Source organism: Helianthus annuus, chromosome 4 (genome assembly GCF_002127325.2).
Source record: "Helianthus annuus cultivar XRQ/B chromosome 4, HanXRQr2.0-SUNRISE, whole genome shotgun sequence".
In the NCBI taxonomy this organism is placed as follows: Eukaryota; Viridiplantae; Streptophyta; class Magnoliopsida; order Asterales; family Asteraceae; genus Helianthus; species Helianthus annuus.
In genome coordinates, this window is record NC_035436.2 from 175,838,660 (window position 1) to 175,866,489 (window position 27,830).

General features: G+C 40.8%; 2 protein-coding genes across 3 annotated transcripts; one reads left to right on the plus strand and one right to left on the minus strand.

The window, feature by feature from the left end:
* The first annotated feature begins 14,767 nt into the window (after positions 1-14,767).
* On the plus strand, positions 14,768-18,775 carry LOC110937333 (RNA-binding protein BRN1). Of its 2 annotated transcripts, none has more exons than XM_022179736.2 (9): positions 14,768-15,044; positions 15,236-15,318; positions 16,250-16,301; positions 16,406-16,531; positions 16,634-16,713; positions 16,818-17,000; positions 17,121-17,379; positions 18,137-18,280; positions 18,359-18,775. In XM_022179736.2, the coding sequence occupies exons 1-9, from the start codon at positions 14,876-14,878 to the stop codon at positions 18,484-18,486; spliced, it is 1,224 nt and encodes a 407-aa protein (XP_022035428.1). In that variant the 5' UTR covers positions 14,768-14,875; the 3' UTR covers positions 18,487-18,775. The 2 variants fall into 2 exon arrangements, with proteins under 2 accessions (XP_022035428.1, XP_022035427.1); XM_022179735.2 differs by having other exon boundaries at positions 14,769-15,044; positions 17,073-17,379.
* Positions 18,776-20,890: 2,115 nt separating this feature from the next.
* LOC110933925 lies at positions 20,891-22,409 on the minus strand. Its single transcript, XM_022177124.2, has 2 exons — positions 21,922-22,409; positions 20,891-21,621 (listed from the first exon to the last, which is right to left on the minus strand). Exons 1-2 carry the CDS (start codon positions 22,406-22,408, stop codon positions 20,891-20,893), a joined length of 1,218 nt encoding a protein of 405 aa, XP_022032816.1. The 5' UTR covers position 22,409.
* Between the last annotated feature and the right edge of the window lie 5,421 nt (positions 22,410-27,830).

A 27,830-nucleotide genomic window follows, 5' to 3' on the forward strand; every position in this document is an offset into this window, starting at 1 on the left:
ACTAATAAGTAAAAGGTACATAAATCATAGTACATAAATAATACACTGTTTTCGTTTTCCCTTTTTTTTTCTTTTGAACGCAAACAATCTATTGGATTTTTATTTCTTTCTTTTGCCAAAACAAAACATAAACAATAGAAACATGAACGAAACAAAAACTGAATAACTTAAATCCTCTTTATAATTTGTTTTCGTTAATTTCCAGCTTTGGTTTTATGTACAAAAGCAAAATGAATCGACAAAGTAACGCAACGAAATACCGAAACGACGCGAGGTGATCACGTTTTAAACCCAACCCGAAACCACCAGTGATGTCGACATATGTAACTCAAAATACAAAGAAACGAAACAACTGAGTTGTGGGATATTATACCGAAACAGTGATGCGATTTTGAGATTGTTTTTCGGTGGCACTCTGACGGCGAGCAAAGGTGATCCTCGTCGTAAATTTCGTCATCTCCAGCTCCAAACAAAGCCAAAACGAGACCCGAACTGGAATCGGGTTAAACCGAACTCGAATGAACCCATCGTTGTCGTCGACCGGCACGGTCGCCGTCACCGCCGCCTGTTTCTCTCTCTCTCTCATCTCGCTCTCTCTCTCTTCGATACCGCTGCCGCAGTGTGCCACTGTACGCCACCACCAGACGGTGGTGACCGTCCGTTAATTGAGGGAGGAGGTGAGGTTGTGGGATGAGGGGTAAGGAAGTAGAAGGAGGGGTTGTGGTGGATTGGTGTTTGCCGGATGATGAGGATACGTCCCTAACCGGACCGAATCATTGCTACAAACAGATCGGACCGGGCCTAGCACCACGAAACAAACCGAACGCTACAATGATCCGGTGTAACTAACTAGGCCCCACCTCCATAACCGTCATGATAGCGACTGGTCCGACCCTAACTAACTCGCCACGTCAGCACACCCAAAAGCTATAAATACCCCGCCAAAGCTTTCAGCAAGGGGTAATCGCTACTCTCTCTCTCCCTGACTTATTTCCTCCTCACAAATACTTATTCTCACGCCCGAGCTTGGTCACAGAGAGGCCCCCCTCCCTGTGACGAGGCTAACGGCGTGCTTGTCTCTTGTGATCTTGCAGGTCTCTTGTCGGATCATCTGAAGTTCTGCTCTGGCCAGTCCGTATCAACTGGTTTTTGAGTCTTCAGTGGCGCCATCCCCTCGAATTCACATAATTCGTTTCGTTGTTCTCATTTTTTCGAAGTAATGGCAGAATTACCAGCAGTAGTCTCCACCAGTCCTTTCCCATCTTACAATGATATATGGGAAGGAAATGCTAATTCCACAATCGCTTCAGCAGCAGTTATCGCCCCAGCAGCCTCGATAGGCTCCACATCGGCTCCTCCAGCTGCAACTGTTGTAGGTGGAAGTTCTGTCACCACACTGTCCGTTACCACTCCAGTTGTCACGCCACTACCGAGTTTCGACAACGCTTTCCTCTTAAGGAACGCTGATCTGTTGCGACAGTTACAGCAGCAACAGCAGAGAGATGAGATGCTGCAAAGTCTCCGAACAAACTTGTTTACCAATGCCTACTCAGGGGGAAACCCTGTCTCCGTCGGTCCTTTTGCTTCTGGATCTCTGGTAAGTTCTATGATCCCCACTTCTATACCACATGTTACACAATTCTCATCCGTAACGAGTGCTCCGATGAATAACGGTCTAAACGACCTGTTTCTCCAGGGATCTCTGGGTTTAAATCCCCAAGACCAAGAGCTGCTCATGCCATATCATCCCACGTCTATGACGTCGCAGTCGAAGTTCACGCTACGGATTGTCAATGCTCCACTCCCAGCTAAGCTGAAGATGCCTCCCACGTTAAAATTTTACGACGGTACGTCCGACCCGGACGACCACATGTTCGCGTTTGCCGGAGCAGCTAAGGTCGAGCAATGGCCAATGCCGGCTTGGTGTCTTATGTTCGCCCAAACTCTCACCGGATCGGCTAGAGTTTGGTTCGATGGGTTGCCAGAGGGGTCGATCGATCACTTCGAGGACTTCCGACGTATATTCTTGCAAAACTTTTGTCAGCAGCGTCGCTGCAAAAAAGATATTACTGAGGTACACCACATCAAGCGCCGCGACGGAGAGTCCGTAGAAGATTTTATAGACCGTTTCAACCGAGAAAGTATGCAGATAAGTGGAGCAGTAGATCAGCTCCGAGTGTCGGGTTTCTGTCATGGTGTACGGAACAATCAATTGGTGGAAAAACTTCACGAAGATCTCCCAAAGACCATGGAGACGCTCATGGAACGGGCTCGAGCTTTTGTTCGAGGGAAGAGTGCTTGCGGCCAACCGAACGACGCGACTGCCAGGAGCTCCAAAGCCCGAACCACGTCATGGAGACGGAACGCATCGCCACCAAAAGATAGGAGCAATAACTGGAACAGAAACCGTGGTCCGTATCAAAAATCCGATCGAAGCAGTTTCCGAACAGGAAACGTACGATTCAACAGTTTCTCTGAATTATCAAAATCGCCGAGCGAAATCCTCAGCACGGAAAACACTCGATTCCCCACTCCATCAAAGCAACGGCCTACCTCAGATAAGCACTCCAAGAAATATTGTGAATATCACCGCGACAAAGGCCATACAACTGATGAATGTTGGGCTTTAAAGCAAGAAATCGAAAAGGTCGTTCGATCCGGTAAACTCTCACATCTTGTAAAGGAAGTAAAAGATGGAAAGAAGCCAGCAACAGTAGTGGACAATCCGAACACCGAACCGGGAATCAATATGATCCGGTCAGCAGAACCGAGAGGAATTAAACGATCGAACCAACATATGGCAGCATGGATGCGTCAGCCGACGTATTTTCCTCCGGTCGATCCCGAAGACGCTCGGGACGGACTGATCATAATTTCAGCTGTTGTCGCCGGACACCTGGTTCGACGTATTTACGTAGATGGAGGAAGCGCCTTTGAGATCATGTATATCCAGTGTTTCCAACAGCTGAATCCCCAAACAAAAAGGAAGCTAATCGAAGTATCTACCCCATTGATAAGCTTTTCAGGAGAAGTAGTCCGTCCGATAGGGCAGATTACTCTTCCAACCACATTCAAAGACGGTAGCAAAAGCCGGACGGTGCCACTAACTTTCCTTGTTGTTCGAACTCATTCTTCTCACAACATAATACTTGGACGCCCCGGATTACGAGCTCTTGGAGCAATCAGTTCGACAATACACGGAGCTATTAAGTTCCCTACCGAAGTCGGAGTTGCAACCATCTGTTCAGAGTCGAATTCATTGGTCGCCGAAGTAAGACATACGGCCGAAACAAGCTCTAAGAAGTCTGAAGTACCTACGGAGTTATGGGCAATCAACCCAGATTTCCCCGAACAACAAGTGGCTATCGGCGCTCAACTCCCAAAACGAACAAAGAAACTTTTATGGGAATTGCTAAGCAACTCGATAGATGTCTTTGCGTGGCAGTATTCTGATATACAAGGAGTCCCCAGATCGATGGCACAACATCACCTGAATGTAAAAGATTCAGTCAAACCAATAGCACAAAGAAAGAGACACATGGCACCGGATCGAGCCAAAGCCATAGCAAAAGATGTTAAAAGCCTCCTAGACGCGGGGATCATTCGGGAGGTTCGGTATCAAACATGGGTATCAAACCCCGTGATGGTACGGAAAAAAGATAACTCATGGAGAATGTGCATCGATTTCACCGATCTAAACAATGCGTGCCCGAAAAATTGTTTCCCTCTCCCAGAGATCGATGAGAAGATTGACTCCGTTGCAACATTCAGGCTAAAATGTTTTTTGGACGCTTACAAAGGCTATCACCAAATACAAATGGCGGTCGAAGACGAGGATAAGACGGCCTTCGTCACCAATGAAGGAGTGTTTTGTTTTAAAAAGATGCCGTTCGGTTTGAAAAACGCCGGTGCTACGTACCAGCGCCTGATGAACAAAGCTTTTAAGGACCAGATCGAACGAAACGTGGAGGTGTACGTCGATGACATCGTGATAAAAAGCCATGATGAGGCCGCCATGCTAAAAGATATACTCGAAACATTTACTCGGCTCCGAAGCATTAACATGAAGCTGAATCCGAAGAAATGTACATTCGGGGTAGAAGAAGGCAAGTTTCTCGGGGTCATGGTCGGGTCAAAAGGCTTACGAGCCAACCCCGACAAGATTGACGCTGTCCTTACAATGAAGCCCCCGACATCAATTAAAGAAATTCAGTCCTTAAATGGACGATTGGCCGCTCTCCATCGGTTTTTGTCAAAAGCTGCAGACCGATCGCTCCCGTTCATGGACGTTCTCAGAAAGAGCTTTAGATCGGAGTTTAAATGGACGAGAGAGGCCGCACGAGCTTTCGAAGAACTTAAAGAATGTTTGGGCACCCTACCAACCCTCACCGTACCGGAAGAAGACGAAGTATTAACGGTATATTTAGCTGCATCGTTCGGAGCCATAAGCGCGGTATTAGTTGCCCATCGAACTGGAAAACAAATCCCCATTTATTATGTAAGCCGAACGTTAAAGGACTACGAAACAAGATATTCAAATTTGGAAAAACTAGCCTTGGCCTTAGTCCATGCTTCAAGAAGGCTTCGCCGATATTTTCAGGCCCACCCAATCGAGGTACGAACGGACCAAAGGATCCAACACGTTCTCCGACGACCCGAAGTCTCAGGCCGAATGGCGAAATGGGCGATTGAGTTAGGCGCATTCAATATTACCTTCCGAACTAAAGGTCCGTTGAAAGGACAGGTGATAGCTGATTTTTTGGTCGAAATACCGGAAGAGAAAGAAACTGAAGAGGCAGGCAAAGCTCCGGAGAGGCCATGGTCTTTATATACCGACGGTGCCTCTAGTGCCGAAGGATCAGGAGCGGGTCTAATTCTCACCGATCCAGACGGAACAGATGTAACGTATGCGCTCCGACTAGAATTCAAAAGTTCCAACAACGAGGCTGAGTATGAAGCTCTCCTGGCCGGCCTACGCCTAGCACAGAAAGTCGGAGCCAAGAATGTCGTAGCCCATGTAGACTCACTGCTTGTAGCAAATCAGGTAAATGGAGAATACGAGGCGAGGGAACCAAACATGATCGAGTATCTCGAACAAGTAAGGCAAGCAATGGCTTTGTTCGAAGCATGTAGGGTCGAACATGTCCCCCGAAGCAAAAACAAAAAAGCGGACGCATTAAGCAAATTGGCATCGGTATCATTCAGCCACCTGGCCAAAGAAGTGAGAGTGGAAGTTTTAGCTACACCGTCAATCGCAGCTCCGCAAGTAATGCAAGTTGAAGTTCCACCACAAACATGGATGACGCCGATAATTAATTATTTGGTGTATGATGTTTTGCTAACTGACAAAGCGGAAGCAAGAAAGGTTCAGATCAATTCCCTCCAGTATCAGATGCAGGAAGGAGGATTATACCGAAAGACCTTCCTCGGACCATTGCTAAAGTGTCTGGATCCGGAGCAAGCTAGTTACATCATACGGGAAATACACTATGGCATCTGCGGTATCCACGCCGGGCCCAAAATGATCGTAGCAAAGATAAAAAACGCAGGGTATTACTGGCCCGGAATGCATGAAAGCGCCGTGAAAGAGCTCCAGCAATGTGACGAATGTCAAAGGCACGCGCCAACCAGCCTCCGGGCTAAAAATGAAATGATACCGGTAACCGCCGCATGGCCTTTTCAAAAATGGGGAGTTGACATCGTCGGACCTTTCCCAAGATCAAGCGGAAGCGCACAATATCTGTTGGTCGCGGTGGATTATTTCACCAAGTGGGTAGAAGCCCGACCGTTCACAACCATCTCCGGCTACAATGTGACGCGATTTTTCTGGGAGCAAATAGTGTGCCGATTCGGTCTACCGCTCTACATCATAAGTGACAACGCAAAACAGTTTGCAGAAAATCCCTTCAAGCGATGGTGTGAAAGGTTAAAAATCAATCAAGTTTTTTCCTCGGTTGCCCACCCCCAGGGCAACGGGCAGGTTGAACAGATCAATCGACGCATCGTCGACGGCATAAAAAGAAGGCTGGGTCAGGAAGGAAAAGGTTGGGCGGACGAACTGCCAAACGTTCTATGGGCACACCGAACACTGCACAAAACCAGCAACGGTGAAACACCGTTTAGCTTGACCTACGGTACCGAAGCAGTAATTCCGGCCGAAATCGGGCTCCCAAACCAAAGATGCAAGAATTGGGAAGAAAACGAATGCGAACTTCGGTCCAACCTTGACCTGCTGGAGGAACGCCGAAACATAGCGGCAATCAAAGGGGCTCGGTATAAGAAAAAGATCGAAAAGTATTACAATGCTCGGGCTAAAATTTACAAGTTCAAAATCGGAGATTATGTGCTCCGAAACAACGATGCAAGTCGCACCGAAACCCCCGGCAAACTAACCCCAAAATGGGAAGGGCCATACCGAGTCAAGGAAGCCAGCGAGAAGGGCTCGTATGTGCTAGAGAAGCTTGACGGAACCCCAGTGCCTCGAACATGGAATGGGGTACACTTAAAAAAGTGTTTCATGTAAACAGCCAGCTACGGCTGAGAAAGATCGCTAATTTATGCTTTTAGTACTTCCAGATTCCAATATGTAAATCGGGAGGGTATTACCCCGATAACTTTTTATTTTCCTTTGTAATCGGGATGTTTTTTCCCCGGACTAGTAAATAAAGCGATCTACTTCTTTATAAATATAAAGATAACATACATATAAGTTCGAACAAAATTTCTAAACGTGCACGAACGGGCCACGACCCATGCCTCGCGCTGATCGAGAAGGCTCAAATAGTTCAAGAGAATTAAAATCTATTGAGCAGGCAAAGCACTTCATCCGGTGCGATCGCCAAGATTAAAAGTATACGGCAAAGGTTTGGACGCAAACCGATGCTAAGTAACTAAGTTAAAATAAAAATGACTTAACACAAAAATAGTCGTTCATTGTACAATCAAAATTGTTTCAAGCAAAGCATACCAACAGAACACATTGTGCAATTACAAAGAAACAAAAACATTAAACTTGAACTATATTATCATCATCCCCAACAATGGGAAGCTTGCTTCTTTGTTGGATAACAGGTAGGGGCTCGTCTATCAAATCAGCCACCTTGTCAAGAACAGAGATATTAAGCTCATCAAAAGCTTTCACCGCAGCATCCAGGGCACTCTGAGCTCCGACATCGTAACCTGGAACCTCCTCCGCGGAACCAACCAGATCCTGCGCGGCTTTAAAACCCTGTTTTATCCCTTCATTCGCCCCAACCGCGTTGACGCTGTTGACCAGGTCAGCAACCACCTTCTCCAATTCAGGGCTTTGATGCACCAACTTCACAACCCATGCAACCCCCTCGGTCAAAAACCAGTGCTTCGTGAGTTTGAGCTCTGATAGTTGCGCATATGCCTCAATCATATCATGCTCGCACCGAATCAACATCCCTCTTGCCTCATCAATCGTTGTCTTATGCGACTCGATCTCCCTGTCACGAGATCTCTCTATCTCGTCTTTAGCTGCAAAGAGACGATGCTCCAAAGGATCAATAACAATAATATATAAAAAAAGGGGGGAAGACGAGAAGGTTGCAAACGTACCATCAACCAAGCGATGATAATCAGCCAGAAGCTGATCGTGAGACGTCTGCATCTCTTTCAGCTCGGCGGCATGCTTCATCTCTGCTCCGGTTAATTTTTTCTCCAAATCAGCAAGTTTTGACTTAGAAGTCTCCAAATCTTGAAGGGCTTTGTCACGAGCCTCATGGGCCGCAGCGGCCGAAGCTTGAGAAGACTTGGTAACTTCTTTGGCTTCCGATACCTGCCCTTTCAGTCGGTCAACTTGAGATCGCAAGGAAACTAGCTCCTGCTTCGTTTTAGATCGAACATCACCCTCGCCTTTCAAATGAGCAACCTCACGTTTAAGCTTATGGCACAATGACTCCGACTCGACCCAACGTTTATACGTCTCCACCACCAGAGAGTTCGACTGAGCTTGATTCAACATCAAGGTGTTTCCAAGCTCCGGTCCGCTCATCTTGCGGTAGTAGGAGTGTTCTGCAGGAGTTCCCAAATGAAACAAAGACATCTTGGCCGAAAGAGCGTCCACGATCCTATCTTTGTTTACCAGCGACCATTCCGGCACATACTTCTCCAAAGCATGAGCCGCATCCGCACCTTCAAAATCTCCCGAACCTAATTCCCGAGACAAGAACACAGCCTCAGTGTCATACCATAGAGGGGACGAAGAAGCACTGTCCCCACCATCAAGCGGCGAAGAGCTTGGCCTAGACACATTAGACGCAACTCCCGTAGTAAACTTACCCGAAGGAGAAAGCACAGTCTTCTTGGGGTCGGACGTACGCAAGTCCGTAACAACCTTAACCCCCCCCTGACCAAAAGACAACGGGCTCACAGGAGTTTGCAACGGATGATCCCGTGGGGTGCGGCCCTCATGGAGATGAGCATCCAAGTTCGCTAGTACACCTCCAGCGGTAGAGAATTCGGTAACCTGGTCGTCATCGTCGAGTGTAACTGTTTTGAAGTCTGCCTTCGTCCTTTTCGGCTGCTTGGCTTTCGGGTCTGTTTTAGTGGGAGCAGCCCGTTTCCTCTTCAAAGCAATCTGAGGTTGTTCACCTTCGTCTTCACCATCTCCCCCGACGTCCTCATCTGCATTCCGGTCATTGTCTCCTTTCTCCCCACTAGCATGCGTCTCAGAATCTCCGACAGAAAGATGAACCCCCTCATCCTCGATAATAATTTTAGAACCGGAACCCTTCGTCATCGATGAACCAGCTTTCCGACCCCCAGCATCATCCGCCGCAACCATCGCCTGAGCTTGAACAGCTGGCGACACAATAGGGGCCGAACCTGAAGCACCTTGACCACCAGGAGCCTCCGGCTCACGAATCGGATAAAGATTTTGCTGCACGAGTTGCAGATACGGAGTATCACCCTTCGGCGTCTTAGTAGCACGGACATCCAGCTCCTTCGAGTCGAAGGACTTCAACCGCAGCGCCTCCTTCAAACCCATAACTGCACAAGAAGGCAAATGATAAGTAATATCTACCAACCTAAAAAAAAAAAAAAAAAAAAAAAGAAAGGGGCTCGAATATGAATAAGTAACACATAAATGTATAAGAGACTCTATACAACTAACCCTCTTTGTTCCACCGAAGGGTAGGATACCACTCCGGCTCGGCCCACATCGTACTGATCCGACCCATGACGAGGATGTGTTCCGGATATTTCTGTATACGTCCGGCCTCCTTTATCAAATCGGCGTATAGCTTCTCGTTATATGAAAAATCTTCAGGAAGAGGAGGCGGGAGTTTCGACTTTTTTATCCGCCACACCATGAATTCCGGAACGCACCGATCATCAACTAGAAAAAAGTGATCTTTCCAGTCCTTTATGCTCGTAGTGATCCATGTATAGCAGCAAGAACTCTTGTCCCTAACTTCAAAAGTGTACCAATTTCCGGACCGGTTCAACTTGTAGAAAGCCCGGAACACATCCAAATCTGGCTCGGACCCTAAGCTACGACAAGCCAGCTCAAAGTGACTGATCTTGGCAAGGCCAAAAGGATTCACTTGAGTCAAGTGTACTTCATGAAAAAGTAGAACCTCAACCAAGAACTTCGTCAGAGGCAGACGGCAGTTACAGTAGTCGAAAAAACGGGTGTAAATCCCAATTTTCCCCGGGACAAAAGGGTAGATAGGCGTATCTTTTTGCGGAAGAATAGGGTTTAGCGATTTAGGAATCGCATAACTCTCCACATACCAGTCCAACCCCTTCTGAGTCAAGACATTAAAGCAACCAGAAAGATTGCTTTTATTCGCCATAACAGAAAGCAAGAACTTACTAACCTGAATAAGCAGATCGATGTTTTTTCTCGCCACAAAGATGAAGAAAGGAAGAGAGGAAGGTGAAGGATAAAAGTATAAAGTAAAAAGTAAAATCAGAAATCACCTCTTCCCTTTTTATAGGGATATGAAACCGCCTCAAAGCCCCCAATCAGACGACGACACGTCAGGATAACTGACGCACACCAACCGTCACATCGGGCGGGAAGTTTAAAACGACTGACAGTCACCAATCTTAGATCACCGCCCAAATTTCAAAATTTTAAAACCGCCAAGCAAAAGATTGTGGACTCCAGAACACTTCGACAAATAGTTCGATATTTTTGCTAAACAAACATTACGAACTAGGGGGACTTGATGAGGATACGTCCCTAACCGGACCGAATCATTGCTACAAACAGATCGGACCGGGCCTAGCACCACGAAACGAACCGAACGCTACAATGATCCGGTGTAACTAACTAGGCCCCACCTCCATAACCGTCATGATAGCGACTGGTCTGACCCTAACTAACTCGCCACGTCAGCACACCCAAAAGCTATAAATACCCCGCCAAAGCTTCCAGCAAGGGGTAATCGCTACTCTCTCTCTCCCTGACTTATTTCCTCCTCACAAATACTTATTCTCACGCCCGAGCTTGGTCACAGAGAGGCCCCCCTCCCTGTGACGAGGCTAACGGCGTGCTTGTCTCTTGTGATCTTGCAGGTCTCTTGTCGGATCATCTGAAGTTCTGCTCTGGCCAGTCCGTATCAACTGGTTTTTGAGTCTTCACCGGAGAAATGTCGCCGGAGTTCCGGTTGGAAACCGGCTCCGGTGACCGGAGTCTTAAGAGAACAGGGGGAGTGATGAGGGGGGGGGGGGCTAGGGTTTTTTGTGAGATATGAGGGAATAAGGAGATTATATAGTTAGGTTAAGTGTGAGTTGGGCCTAAAGCCCGTTAGTGTGTTCAGTCTCTTGCGTGGCCCTAATATGTTACTACGGTCCGTCTTTGCACTTGAACTTCATAAAATAGCATAATATTTTATTTAAAGTTGAAAAATACATAAAATGTATGTTGGAAGTCGATTTTGACGCGTACGTTCGTCAATTGTGTTAAAAACGCTTCGGTTGTCTTTTCTAGTCAGTTTTTCGATCCGATTTCGACTCTGATTCCAAAAATAGAAAAACGAACACGTATTTCTAAAAACATGGAAATAAAGAAATTACGAGGTGTTACACACATACACCCCATACTCATACACTAAAAATCCTTTCCTTTATTGCCCCTCAAAAAACCTGATCGACATCTATCATTACCCTTCTTTAATTTAACATAACCCAAACGATGCATCATCATCAGTGGCACAACGGATTTGAATGCAATTGAATTATGCCAAATTGAATTAATCTTAATTAAACACTTGTCTCTTTGTTTCCCCTGCATTGAAAGAGTGGGAGGTTAGAAGGTTAAAAAGAGAAATGGGAGTGAGAGAGAGAGAGAGAGAGAGAGAGAGAGAGAGAGAGAGAGAGAGAGCAAAAAATAGAGTGAGAGAGCAAAAAATAGGGAAATGGCCGGTGGTTTTTCTAAAGTCTCACCGGTATACGTTCGGCAAATTCGGCTGCTACGATGGTCCAAATCCAAATCCGCCGCATTGTAGCTAAACCCGTGATCATCCTTCCTTTTCTTATTGTTGCAAGCCCAATTGTGGAAGTAAAGCAAGACCGATTTGACATCAGTTCATCACCAAAATCCAGAATCTTCATGTTTGATGAACGAAGCAAGACCGTTTTGACATCAATTCCAATCGCAGATTGGGGGTTTTCTTGGAGAAGATGATGGGTCTATAAACAATTTAGGGGTTTTGTGGTGTAATTGGGTATTCAATTGTTTTAATAGGTGTTAGTAAAAGGGGGAGGAGAAATTACCGTTATACCCATCATGTGTGTAACACCCTGCTTTTTCATACTTTTCATAATTAGAAAGCTCGCCTTGTAACGTTATTTTTGGAAATCTTGTATTCTTGTAATCGTCTTTTCGTTGTAAAATCCGAGACTTGGATCATAAATAAAATTCGTATTTCTTTAAATTCACATTCTACATATTCATACATGCTCATACGTTCGAATTCAATGTACATCGAATCCTTATTCGTAATTCATACACATACGATACTTATTTACGATACATGTCCATGCTTGTCCTTAAATTGTTGATAATTAAAAACCCCTAATAATATGCTTATTTACACAATGATTAATCATCTAATATGTGACATATACTTGTCACTTACAAACATATTACATACTTGTACATCACATTTTTTACCTAGTTAAATCATGTTTTATTCCAAGTTATACCTTATTACGAGTTAAGGAAAACATTGTTACATATTATTGCATAACTTAAACAACAAAATGGCACATTATAATGTTTAAAAAAATAAAAAAAATATATGGCAGACCCTATTATTGCAAATCAGCCCTTATTGGGTTGGTTTTGTGGGCTTGTTTCAAGGTTTAACCCCTTCTAAACATTTCCAAAGCCCAACCCATTGAAACCCTAATCCCATCCCTATATAATAAGCACTTCCCTACTCCTTATTCCACTTTTACAAGCCTCCAAACACTTCAAAAACCCTCCCAAACTCAGCTGAGTTTCAGCCATGTTTTTGAAAGTTCCAGCCATAAAAAGTGAGTTTTAACTCACTTCCACTTCAATTTTCTTCTTGTTTCTTCATCTATAACACGTGGATAACCTCTAGGAAGGTTCTCACAAGTTTTCTTGGGTAAAATAAGGTGAAACCTCACCATTTTTGAGGTCCAAAGTGCACCTAAATTTCTGCTCATTTTATCTTCATGTTTTGGAAGAAAACTCATGTTTTCTTCATATATTCCTATGTCCTTATGCCACTAATCAAGACTATGATTATGTGTGCTTAAAAACAAGGTTGTAACATGTAAATCCAGAGGTTTAATCCTCAAAAACTTTCTGTTTTAATAAGGTTTTAACCTACAAATGATGAACAAGTCCTACACTTGAAGTTGTGTGATTATTTGGATAGTATGGGCTATCCTACCTACAAATCCACACATTACTTGATGTTTTCTTAGTTAGATAGTATGTATTTCAATTCACTAATGTAAGTTCACGACCATCCTTGTTGTCTTATGACAACTTGTGTATTGGTGAAACACAAGAGGTTCCTAAATGGAAGATTTATCTTCCTACCTCATGCACGACATCTATGACATTCTTGTATGATAATGGACTAGAACTTATATATATACTATATAGAATATATAATACTATATAGTAACCAAACTTTTGATGATAACCTAATGGTTACTTGTCAAAATGATAGGTTACACCATCTAAGAACATAGTACTCGTTAAGATTCTAATGGGTATTTTAACCCATGAAAACATTCAAACCCACATGGGCTTCATAGTGTCAAAAACGAGTGTTATGTGCTAGATGGTTATTTTCTCATATATTTACTTTCCATATACTTTTAAATTCTGAATTCCAACTCTACACATACCTTGAACTCCAAACCGTATACATTCAACCTCCTAAACTCATTCACTCGTCAACACTTGGAAAATCGGAAGAATTAACAATTTTGTGAGTATACTTGAAGCCCCTTTTCGTTTACCACCTTTTTGGGGTGTAACATGTTAATCTGTAAAACTTACACTTAAACTTGATTCTTAAAAGCACAAACATTCCTTGTACATGCATGCAGCATGCCTACTTGATTACTTGATACTTTAAACTTGGGGTTATACGTTTTGTGTTTGACTTATCATTAACTTCGTACGGGCCTATCCTTGACATATATAGCGCTATAAGATTAACGCACCGCCTGTAAACTTTGGGTTATGTTAAGAGCTTATTGCGTTTCATCATTGGTTTGATTAGTTAAACACATGCCGATTTTATTGTTTATCTTGTTTCAATAGCTTGCCATGTGGAATTGTTTAAAACTTATCCTTTTATGCTATGTATGAAAACCTGTATACTCGCCAATACATATTTGTATTGAACTATACTTTTTAACATGTTATAGGTTGATGATGACGATGCTATGAAACTGAAGTAGTGATGATGCCTAGATACACGTATAGACGTTTTAGTTTTTAATATGTTGTATAAATTTTTGTACTTGTTTGTTGTATTGTTTTTCTTGTATTGAACATATTGTATTTCAAGTTCCATGTATTGTAACATTTTGTTACGAATGAAATCAATCTATTTTTAATTATATTGTCACAATTAGCGTTATGTGTGATGAGCAATCTTTCTTCGTCTCACTCCGATGAGCAGAAGATGAGCTGAATTGTGTTAGGAGGAATTAATTAGTTTGAGTTTTAAAACATTCAAGAAATATAAGGAATTTCATATGTAGAGAATTACAAGCCACGTGGGTTGTAATTCAATTTTTTAGTGGGATTAAAATCAAATTGGGCCAACAATCAATTTGTAGGACAGCTTGGGTGAATGTAGATCGATTATAAACATGTCCTTCAAATCTATACAAGACAAAACAAACAAACCCTATATATAATATCTAATTAAATAAATAAAATTAACTCAAACTCACTGACTTGAATTATACACATGAGCATATATGTGTGTCAAAAATCATTTACCAAAAAGAATCGGATTATACACATGAGCATACATATGTCAAAAATCATTTACGAAAAATTTATTTTGGGTTTCCACATGTTAAAGTTAATTATATGTCCTTATGACCTTAGGACTTCTTTTGTTACCAAAATCTAAAATAAGGGTAATTGGATAGGATGATCTCCACTCTCCAATACACCCAGGGGGTGAATATACATAACCACATAGTACAGGGGCTAAATATCACCGTTCCTACAGTATAGGGGTCAATTACATATAAATATATCTTTCCTTGAAAGTTTTACCCATTTTCTAAACAGGACTCCAACCAGCGAAGACCAAAGTTTAGAGAGAGAAGTTTATAGAGAGAGAAAGTATAGAGAGAGAAAGTTCGAGATCACCGAGCGACGGCATTAATGGCGGAACCTCACATGCTGCGAAAACACAGTGACGACTGCGTGAAGCTCTTCGTCGGTCAAGTTCCTAAACACATGACGGAGCCACAACTCATAGCAATGTTCAAAGAATTCGCACTTGTCGACGAAGTCAACATCATCAAAGACAAAGCAACGCGAGCTTCTCGAGGTTAAATCGGTTACACTTTTTCCTCATTAAATTGTTCCTCATTACGCGTTTTCCGCCACTATCACTTCCGGATCACAATGCGTGATTCACGTTGTTGTTTTCAATTTGTATTTGTGGCTATCGAGATTCGTGTTGACTCGTTGAGATCTTGTTTTCTTGAAACCCTAATTGTAATTACTTGCTGTTATCAGGTTGTTGTTTTGTTATATGTCCGAATAGAGAGGAAGCTGACAAGGCTGTGGATGCGTTTCATAATAAGAAGACTTTGACCGGGGTAATTGTTGTTCAGATCTTTGGTTTTCGTATTTCTTGTTGGGTTTATTTTTGTTAGAATTTGGTTTAGAGGTTTTGTATAGTGCATTGGTGGATATAAAGTTGGATTAGGAAGAAATGTGGTGTAACATCTCCATCACATCAAACTTACATCAAACTTACTAAGTTTTCTATGTTTGGGGTTTACATTGAAATTGTAACATTTTCTATTTTTAGGATTTTTAGAATGTTCTGTTAAATTGCAAAGTTTTGTGTTTTTAAACATGTATAAGTATATAACCTTATATGGTACCTGTTTGCTCACTGTTTTGTTATAAATTTTTTGAACTAATAGTCAACATTTTTGTTAAAATACATGCTGAATCAAGTCAAAATTGCTTAAGAGGTACTGTACAAATTGTATAAGAATTGTTTATGCTTGTTAGTATAAAAGAAACAGTATCATAAAGTTAAGTAAAGTTCTTGTAGGAAAAATAGGGCATAATGTAGCAACTTGCTTTACTGGACATCATCCTTGATTTGAGACACTCATTATCTCTCTTGCAAGGCACGGCTTCAATTATTTTAAAAGATATATTATGATTACTGTTAGTAGTACAATATGATATTTATTAAAGTAATGGCGTTTTATCAAACATAAAGTAGTATAATAAGTGCAAATAAATAAAGGGCTTGGGCACTACTTATTAACCACCATCACCTCTCCTTATTGCTGCTGGTAAAAGAGTCGATTATGATTTTGGAATTTGAAAATGCCAATAACTACCCTACTGTTTATCCTCGTTCTAGGGTATTATTTCATTACTTCTCATGGGGTTTTAAGGTTTTTGATGTTTGTTACACTAGTGAGTTAAAGCCAATATGAACTCACCCTGTAGACATGATTTTCCACTTTTTGAATTAATGTTACATGTTCTTTGTTATATCACCAGGCATCTAGTCCATTGCAAGTGAAGTATGCTGATGGCGAGTTGGAACGACTGGGTATGTCACACTATGTCATTTATTTAATTGAAAATTGGTGTTTGATAACGGACATGAGCATTATCTGATTAGCGTTTTTTATTTCCCGTGACATTTTGCCCAAGAACACAAGCTTTTTATTGGTATGCTTCCCAAGAATGTTTCCGAGAGTGAAGTGTCAGCATTATTTTCACAATATGGAACCCTAAAAGACCTACAAATTCTCAGAGGTTCTCAACAAACAAGTAAAGGTGCATATGATATTTTCTGGTCATCGATTCAGCAAACTGCAAAATAGTTTGTTATCTATTTTTGGGGCGTTATTTCATGTTTTAGAATCATCACTATGGCAGGCTGTGCTTTTGTGAAGTACGAGACAAAAGAACAAGCTGTTGCTGCTATAGAGGGCCTTAATGGAAAACACAAGATGGAGGTTTATATATATATACACACACACGCACACGCTAGTTTTGCTTTATATTAATAATTTTGCATTTGTTTTCCCTTAATGGAATCTTGTTGTTTTTCTTGTATTAGGGTTCAACTGTCCCTTTGGTTGTTAAATGGGCAGACACCGAAAAGGAAAGACAAGCTAGAAAAGCTCAGAAGGCTCAATCACTGGCTTCTACTTTGGCAAATGTTGACCCGAGTCAACATCCGTCTTTATTTGGAGCACTTCCAATGGGATACATGTCACCATATAATGGTTATGGGTATCAGGTTTGTTTTATCATTGTCATTTCCATTTGGCATTGAAGTTACTATATGAATAAGAGTTGATTTTGTAAGTAGGCTACTGGAACTTATGGGCTCATGCAGTATCGCCTTCCCCCGGTGCAGAATCAGCCCGCTTTTACCAACCTGAGCCCAACTCAAGCAAATGCATTACGAGCAGGCTCTCCAAGAAACTATGCGGTTCCACCAGCCGGTTATATGGGCTCTGCTTATCCAACCGTTCCCAGGCTTCAATATCCTTTGGCGTTTTCTGGCGGAATCAGGCCTTTTAGTGGCCCGTCTAGCCCAGTACCACCAGAAGCTGCAAATAACCATCCCGCAACTTCTTCAACTGTCAGTGGAAGTGTCCCAGACCATGTCGAAGGTTGTTAATTTTTTTTTTTTTGTAGATCACTTCTTTCCCTTGACTAGTTGACTGTCAGTGTGTTCATGGTGTTTCTTTAACGGGTCAAAGGGCTTAAATTAAACAAAGAGTAAATTGCATTTTTACGTCCTTTAAGTTTGAGCCAAATTGCAGGAACTGTTCTTTAACTAACGAAATTAGACTGGTTGTCCTTTATGTTATGGTTTCTCATCAGGCACTGTCCTTCTGCCTTAACCCAGTTAATTTTTTCTGTTAACTCATAACACGTGCTACTCACATGAGGGCATAATGGTCATTTTCACTTATTTTGTTGTTAGCATATATTATTTTTATTTAATTTGGTTTTAGTTTATAAATGAAAATAACCATTATGCTTCTTGTGAGTGGACACCGCCCGATGAGAAACAACGACATAAAGGACATCTAGTGTAATTACGCTAGTTAAAGGACAACGCCTGCAATTTGGTTCAAACTTACAGGATGTAAAATGCAATTAACTTTTAAACAAAATTAGCAGGTTCTTTCTATCTCTGCTTATTTACCCATTTTGACATGAACCCATTAGCGACTCACTCAAAATACCTAAGTCCTAACCGTACCAACAGTTTGAACAGAAGTGTTTTCGGGTTAAACCGAGTCGCTTTGACGTGTTCCAAAAGTAACCCAATTTGACATGAACTCGTTTGACCCATTACCAACCCACTGAGTTTTTAACTTCAGTTATCGTCGAATGTTTAAGCAGTCTTTTTCAGTGCAGGTCCACCTGGCGCTAATCTGTTCATTTATCACATCCCTCAAGATTTCGGGGATGAAGATCTTGCAAAGGCATTTCAAGGGTTTGGAAGGGTTTTAAGCTCCAAGGTTTTCGTCGATAAGGCAACTGGTGTTAGCAAGTGCTTCGGTATGAACTTCATTATGTATTTCATTCCAATTCCAACAATTGTAACAATTCTGCCTCTAATTAGTCGAATGTTAGCAGGGTTTGTTAGTTACGACTCCCCAGCTGCTGCACAATCTGCAATAAATACAATGAATGGGTATCAGTTAGGTGGTAAGAAGTTGAAGGTTCAACTTAAAAGAGACAACAAACAAAATAAAGCTTACTGATTTGATGACGATGGTAAGCTAGCTATGGAAGGCTGCAGAACTCTCTATTTGTAATTTGCATATACGAGTTTCTGCGGTTGAACTGAACTGCTATGGAGTGGATCTGGGACCCACTTGTAGCCAAAGCCCTGACACTTGTAATACTTTGTTTATTGTGTGCCTTTGTAATTGTGTAACATATTAATTCATTTAGTCATTGACTTCCAATATATTCATTCTTTTCTCTTAAACATCTTGTTTAGTTTAGCTTTTCAAAAGTTTATGTAAAAATTTAATTCAGATTCCTCTACCTGCTGATTGATTACCTTTGTGGATCTTGTTTTCTTGTTCTCTAAAGTTATCTGACTTGCTCTTTCATTTCTATTGGTGTCAAAAATATCTTCCCACATCCGGATCGTTTTCAGGTATCCGACTAAAACTATTTTATGTTCACAACATGCAGTGTCATGTTGCATATTTAATTATGTTTATCAGATGTATTTAATTTATAATCTGTGCTGACTGTTTGTATTCACTCATATTATTTAATAGCAAGCTGTAAGGTAGTTGCTGAGGGGTTTTTTTTTCATACTGTTCCTTTTTTGTACACAGGCCAGAAACATTGGATGCATTCTTCCCCACATGTGCTTTCTGTTATTTTTCTGCAAATTGTTATTTTCTTGGAAATTATTCTTTATCTAGCTGGCTCACAGAGATAACATGACCACATTCTTTCCATTTTGATTGGGTTCAAGGACCAAGGTAGCCATGTCATTACATCAACCAATAGGCTGGTTACACCTGTATCGGAATGAGATTGCAGTTGTTTCTTTGCTTAAGCAGGAGAACCGGTACACAGTGATATCAGGTTATTAAGCCAAAAGCACAATAGGTATTGTTTTTTATTATTCGACATTACCTGCCTTCATCAGTTCTGTACAATATGGTCTTAGGAAACATTAGAACTGCATTCTAGTTCATCTTTGATATTTTTTTTGTTATTCCAGTTACTATATTTGTTTTTGTTTGTTTGTTTTTTTTTTTTTGCAATTTGTCCACCATTAAAGTATATGACCTTTGTTTCTGTTCCTAGTAGATGTTTAGATTATTTTTGTGATGATCTAGTTTTGTATATCTATTTAATGCCTTGGTTATTTAGAAAAAAAAAAGGTTTTTAAAATATAAACAAAGAAGTGCTTGCAGCCTTGCGGGGCAACCTGACCGGCACCCGTTTTCACCCATTACCGAATCGTCCGACCCGCAATTTGCGGCCTCTAATGGTTATGTTTGTTATGGTATCAAAGATTCAAAGCGTATGATCTGGATTTCATGATGGTAACTTGTTTAACATGGTTTGATGGTAGAGTACTAATGAAGCAGTTGAGCTCTTTTACAAATTAAGCACAAAAATGTTTAGTTTCAGGGCTCTACATTTGGTTTATGTGCAGAGCTATATTAAAAAGTGCTATTACTCTTGTTTTGAAGTGATTTCACTCTTGTTTTGCTATTGCAAGAACCCCTAAAGCAATCATGTCGGTATACATCACCCACCCCTGCAACATCGTCACCTCCAACCATTGTTGCCACAACCACCACCTTACCTCTACTGTCGTGGTGGTGGTGATTCAAGTTCCGGTAACAGACACGTATAAACCAGAGCCATCTATAATCGCTAAATTGCACTTCGGGTCATTACATGTATCACCTAATACCACAACCGTCTCAAGCCCGTAAAAAGCTTTATAACTAATCTTATATGCGGTTCCATACCCAAATACATGTCCTCTTATCGTTCTAATGCTCTGGGTTTTTTTCTCATAAGGTCTTGGTTTATATCGATTAGGCTCATGTATTTGTCTAAAAATAATCAATTACTCGAACTCAAGAAAACTTATTTTTTTTGAACAATAAATTTTTACACCTAAATACCATTTAACTTTGTACTTGGTTAGAATTTGGAGTTTTGAACTCATATCACTTCTATAGGGCAACATGGTTCTTTAAATTGTTAAATGGTGTTGAATGTTTAACTTAAACCTATCCCTTGTCAAATGAAAGGGTAGCATTGTAGAAAATTACAAAGACGACCCAAAATTGACCAATGATTGCCATTTTTTTACTTAGGCAATGTGTAGTCATAAAGCCCTTTTAGGGGCGTTATGCGACATGTGGCATGCCACGTCACCCCGGGGCTTTATGGGGCGTTATGCAATTTGAGGCCGTAGTCATAAAGCCCCTGTGTAATCATTACTCATTTTTTAATTTTTATTTTTTTAATTCATTTGTAACTTTTTTAAAAATAAAATTCATTTAATTAAATAAAAAAAGTACAATAAAATTAAAAAAAACATGAAACTAGAAAAAAAAACATGAAACTAGAAAAAAAAACATTAAACTAGCATAAAAAAAATTACACAATCAAAGATTATATTTTTTTTTCAATCCGCTCCTTTTGTGCCAACGCCATTTTCAAAGCTTTTCCCGTTAAGTGGTCATGCGGTTTGGAGTAGAACTCAAAGTCGTGAGCCCATTGTCGATCCCGCATAATCTCCGTAACTTCGCGGTTCTCCTCCAAACGTTTGTTACCGAGTTCGTGTATGTCTTGAAGCCGCTTGTTTATCTCCGAAAATGCGTTACTCATATCCGTTCCCATAGACATCGACGACGACTCGGGTTTTTTCGCCCGACTTTTTCTTCCGGGCGGTCTTGGTAGCTCCTCCGCCGGCTCGTCATCCGGAATATCCTCGTTCAAGCCGATGTTTCGAGCGTCGGAGGTTGGCGTTTCGGGTTCACCCGACTCGTTTGTTTTGGACCTCTTTGATGGCCGTGTATTTCCCGAACGACCACTTGGAGTAGTTACGACGGCCCATTTGGGGCTATGGCGAAGGATTTGCCAACACTTCATGTACGGGAAATGGCCATTAGCGTTCGTATACTCGACCAATGCCTCTTGCGTAATGTCTTCATCGCTACTTCCACTTTTCCATCCGGAATACAAGCGTTGGTACACGGTTTGAAAGTTTGTGCACTTCTTGTTTATATCGGTCCACTTCCCCAATATAGAGTCCGGTAGGCGGTATTCCTCTCCTCTACCCATGAGCTCGAAAAAGAGTTCTCGTATGCGGTTCCAAAATACGGTTTTACTTTGATTGTTTGCTACAAACAAAACAATATAAAATGTTAGTTCAAAATTTAAAAAATAAAAACTGAAAATAATAAAAAACAGAAAAAAATAAAAAAACAGAAAATAATAAAAAACAGAAAAAAAATAAAAAACAGAAAATAATAAAAAACAAAACAAAACAGAAAATAAAATATAAAACAGAAAATAAAATATAAAACGGAAAAAAAACACAAAACAGAAAATAAAAAAACAAAACAGAAAATAAAAAACAAAATACCGAAAATAAAAAAAACAGAAAATAAATTTAAAAACAGAAAAAAAAATAAACATACATATGACCGGGTCCTCCGAAACATCGATGAAAGCGCGGGTTAACGCATACTCCTCTTCGGGCTCCCACGTTATCACATTTTTTTTCGCTCGGGTGTTGGTTTCCACTTTCTTTTTATGTGCCCGTTTTGCTTTTCCTTTTCCTTTTTGCGTCTCCGGTTGCGTATCCGGTACCTCGGGTTGCGTCTCCGGAACAACATCGGGTTCGTGTAGTGGGGAGCCGAAAGCTTGATCCGACCCAAACGCTTGAGACGACCCCATCCCATCCGTGTTTTGATTTGGGTTCCACCCGTAGAGATTAGGGTCCCATGATAGCGGTTGGTTCAAAAGATTCATGAACCCGGGACTTTGTTGATTGTAATCGAGAAAACCGGAGCCGAAAGGGTTGGGTCTAGTGGGAACCGGCGCCACGGGGCGAGTAGGATTACCACTTTGGTTTGGGTCCGCACTAGATCGGGGAGGAATGAAGCTCCGGTTGAATGGATTCATTGTATAAAATATCAAGAATTCTAAAAAAATATGGAAGATATGAGAATGTTTGAGTGTGTGTGGTAAAAAAACAAGAGAGGAGAATGATTTAAAGGAAAGGTTTAAAAATAAAATGAATTTTTTTTTTATTAAAATGACCGTTGGTAAACGGTCAAAAATTCAAATTGCATCTTCTTCACGCCGCGATGAGTATAGCGCTTCAAAAAAATTTTGGGCCATAGCGCCAGGGGGGTGGTGTGTCCGGCGCGATAATGGCGCTATAAGAGGCTATACCGCCCCACTACGTTCAACCTTATCAGCAATGCTTTCCAGGAAATTTTCGCTTATTTGGATTATATTTATTCTTCTTTCGCTTCTTTGGATTATATTTGTTCTTCTTTTTTTTTCCGTAAGGTTGAAAAACAATTAAGAAACCAAACCGAGCCTTATTTTTAACTCGGATTGAATCATAGGGTTTCGGTTTGTAACCATATACTTCAAACCGGCTTGAAACAACTCAAACCAAACCCAAATCGGTTAAAACCTAGTTCCAAACCAGTCAAACATGAGATCCTTCACTCCTCAATATCGGGTTGGAACACGAACCGGTTTCACCAAAACTGGATTGACTTTCTTTGACTTAACCCGGTTTCAATCCAACCTGGTTTAGGCTAAAAAACCGATTTTGTGCACCTCTATGTTGTGGTAAGTTGTCTTCGCACGTACTTGAAAAACTGATTCTCAAGTTAATGATTACTAGTTGTTTTCCTCGCGCTTTCCGGCGGGTTTTCGGTGGATATCGGTTCGATTCATTAGAAAACTGGTATTATACGGGTACTCGATATAGAAATCGTAAGAAACAAAAACGAAGACATAAGTGAATACAACTGGTAACAGTTTTACCAGTACTAATATTATTGGGTCGGAATCGAATCGGTTCGTCACGAAACCGAAAGAAACATCGAGAAAAGCATAAAAACAAATACCAATACTTCTGATGCTCGTATGGTATCGATTTGATTCGTCACGATAAAGAAAAAAATCAATTAAATATAAAACTTATTTATAACTGAACCCAAAATATATAACTTGATTATTACTGAACTAAAATAAAAATATTTGGTTTAATATATTTTCAAGAATTTAACACTCAAATGAAACTAAAAACAAATTAAGACACTACTCTTTAATAATTGTTTATTTATTTTATATTTTTATGCCACCATTCATCAAGAATTAGTATTCATATGTGTATGTATGTGTATACATATATAGAGTAGGGTTCCTGCGGAAAGTGTGTTTTTCCTAGAAAGTCTAGGAAGCGATCTGGTCCATCCGATTGGTGTGTTTAAGGGTGGAGATTAAATCAATGGCAATCTTGTAATATTTAACTATATTTAATAGATTGTTTTAAATGAGTAGGGGCAATTTCGTCAATAACAGTGTTTTAAATCAATCAAAATTAACTGTCAGGATATCACATCTCCTTATTACACGCGAATTTCCCCCCCTCTCTCTTTCTCTCTCTAAACCCACAACGAAAACCCCCTAAAATCATACCAAATATACCTAAAATCATGGATGAAGATAAGAGATTTTCCAAGTTCTATATACGTAAGATCTAGAGGTCATTGTGTTCCGTGTTTTACGAGGCGATTAGGGTTCATTCGTGTTCTACGTTGAAGTATTTCATGTTTGCAGGGAAGAGATTCAAAAAACAGGAGACTTTAAACAAGATGGATGGAAGCAGATTTAAAGTCGCCGAAAGGAAAGTTGAAGTCGCCGGAACCGTAGGTGCGTGTTTTGAATAACAAATGTTTGTAGGATTACCGTGTATTGTCGATGACTGTGTTTTTATTGGTTGTATTTGGTAATGTGCTTTATGGTCTGTTTGTGGATGTTTTATAGAGTAGTAATTTGGGTGTGTCGATTGTGTTTTAAAAACTTTTTTTGTTAATGGGTTTTCCCACAAATGTGTTTTATGGTCAGGTTATGTAGGTTTTATAGAGTAGAAATTTGGGGTTGTGGATTGTGTTATAAAAACTCTGTTTGTTAATGGGTTTTCCCTCAAATGTGTTTTCCGGCAGATGGGTTTTAAGGTCAGTTTGTCTAGGTTTTATAGATGAGTAAGTTGGGTTTGTGGACTGTGTTTTAAAAACTTTGATTGCTACTGGGTTTTCTCATAAATGTGATTTACTATGTTTCATGAACTGGTACCTGTGTGTTTTACAATTATGCTTGATGTGTTAACTTTGGAAAGCCTAATGAACTGTGATTTATAAGGGGAAATATGGGATTGGGAATTGTGTTTTATAAAGCCTAAACAACTGTTTTCAGTAAAACGGAGAAAGAGTGAGAGAATAAAAGGAAAATGGCTTTCAAAAAAACCCGTAAACAAACCTGAAAAACCAATTATGCTGGATGAATCAGGCACAGAAGAAGCATTACCTTTACAAGGTGCGGTTAGTTGTGGCGGAAAGTGTGGGGGGTTACTTGTATAGTTAGCTGTCTGACCAGTTGTGTTTTTTTTTGTTACTAACAGTTGAACCTGTTAACAAAACTACAAAAAAACGGTAGACAACAAAGTAGACTGCGCACAACAACCACCTGCTGGCACCCTTCTGTCTGACATTGCAAATTTGTTTTCGAACGTAATGGATAAAAATGTCGATTTACAGTTGGAACCCCTCGAAAATCGTGAAATGCCCATATGTAAGTTAGATGAACAAACGTCAAACCATATGTTTGTTGTGGTAAAACACAATGCATAATACTAACATCAACTTTTATGAGTTTTCTTTCAGCCGACGCGAGCAAGAACGGTAGCGAAACCGGTAAGAAGCGGAAGGACAAAAAGGCTAGAATTCAATCGAAACAAAAAAAGGCTGCGGTTATACCAACAGTCAATAAGCCTAAAGAAGTGGCACATGGTAAATTGAAATTATGAACTAATTTTAATTACTAAAAAGACTGACTTACTGATCGGCTTCATGTGTTGGTGTTTTGTCAGGTACCACAATAGAAGATTCAGATGATGATTTTGACAACCCACCTTGGAGAAAAACGAGGTCGGGTGCTAGCCCACAAGTTGTTGAAAAACCACAACGACCCACAGTTGCTAGGTCAAGCAAAGACTCAAAAACACGCAAGATGTCAACAACGGTAAAAAATTACATACCACTTTCAGATGGGAAACTAACCTTGCGATTAGCTCTTAAGCACATGAGGGAGTTGATGGAATCTTTGAACGAAAATCAACGGGAAGCTGTCAGAAACATAGGTTTCGGGTCAATACTTGGGTTTAAAATGGGTCCGATTCCCTCAACTCTGGGTTGGTGGTTGGTAAATAACTACGACACTAAAACACGGGTCTTGAATTGCGGTAGCCACCACATTCAAATAACGGAGGAATTGGTGAACGATGTGTTCGGCGTGCCAAGAGGGAATGAAGAAATAAAGGAGGTTGAGAGAGCAAGGGAAGATTTCCACGAGGTTGTGGCGGAATGGAAAGGACAATTCGAAACCGCTCCTGCACGTTTGACGCCTGTCAATTCAAAACATACATGCAGGGCCAAAAAGCGAGCGGGAGAATCTTTGTGTTAAACTTTTTGTTGTTCTACAACACACTGCTAGGAGAGACAACTACGAATTCATCAATTAATATGAAGTTTCTATCAACCTTGCATCGAGGGAAGGATATCAGAAGTTTTAACTGGTGTGAGTACATGATCAGGTGTCTGGATCGAACGGTGGAAACATGGACACCAAAGGAACCCCTTCTTGGACCAATGCCTTTGCTAGTGATATGTTCTGAATGCATATATAATTTTCTAATCACACACTATGATTGTGCATTAAAACACATCTGTTTGCTAGTAAAACACATTAAGATAGTTTCAACTTGCAAAGTTTTTGTTCAGCTCCAATATAATCACAACATGTTGTAAAAAACACAATGTGATGTAATGTGGCATAGGAAAAACCATCAACACACATTCAAGGTGTTGTTAAATAGCATTAGAACTGTTAAAACACAATATGATGTATATAAAACCCTTAAAACACATCTGACATCAGTTTGTTCTTCCTATTTATAGGCAGTGTTGATACGTGACCAAAAGAAATACGAGGAAGATGAGCCAAGAGCAGCTCATCTCATCGAAGATAGCACTGAGGACGATATCGACGGAGTCAACATAAAGTTGGACTCGGTCAGGTTTGATCAAATGTTAGTGGAGGCATATGACTTGCATCCGGAACAAAGCTATCCGTTTGCAAAAAAGTCTGATGAAGAAGTTCAAGCAAAAGAAGTGAAAGCATATAAGAAAGATGTATCCAAGAATGTAAAACACATTAGCAAATCTGATCCGGTTAAAAACAAAAAGTCTGTTGTGAAGCAGGCCAGTAAAACGCATGGTAAACCTACGGTCTCAGAGGTACCGAAAAAAAAAATCAAATTGAAAAAGAACGGGCGAAAACCGATCAGGTTGGGGAGAAGAAATCTGATGTTGAAGGTGGCTCGAAAACTGCGCCTGTTGTCGAAGAAATTCCCGTTAATGCGGGTTTCAATGCAGAGTTTGAAAAATGCATGAACGTAGATGTTGGCCCAGAAACAGTGCCTGTTGCGGATACATCCGATATAGAGAAATACTGCATTGAAACCGGCGAGTGGGGGTAAACACAACAAAGTCAGCCGGGGATTAAGTCACCTATGGTATCTCAATATGGATCGACACCACAAGCGACCCAAAGCGACGAGGTACTCTTATAGTTTTTCAATTTATTCTATTAAACACAAATATAATGTATAAGTGAAAACATTTAAATACAAATAAGAAATTACTTAAAACACATTTTTTTGAAATGTGGCACATGCAACACCTTATAACACAATCAGAATGCCAAAAACACATTTTCAGACTGGTAAAACACATTGCAGATTGGGTAATAAAACAATGAACCTTTGATACACATCCTTATGAAGTGTGAGACTGATAAAACACATTGCAGAATGGGAAATAACACAATGATAATGTGTAAAGTGTGGTTGATGTAAATCAGGTGCATGTGGGAATGTTGGAAGTGTTCTTCAATCAATTTGACGACTGTGTGAAATGGATAAACGACATTTTTACGGAAGGTTCCCAATTGTACCCCGAAAGTAAGAAAATAAAAGAGAAACACACATTGTGGACTGAGAAGCTGAAAAAGGTTGGATCTACATGTATGACAACTGGACAACCACAAACTCCTACGGATAAAACACCAGAAAAAGAGGCAAATAAGGAGAATGTGGATATGTCACAGTTGTCGCAGTGGATACCTTCATTGGTAGAAGAGATATGTAAGACGGTTGACAAGACAAGCACACCGACGACTCAGCTTGCCGTAATGGAGCAGCCCGCACTCGTCGTCACACCGATCTCCCAAAAAACACAGGAGG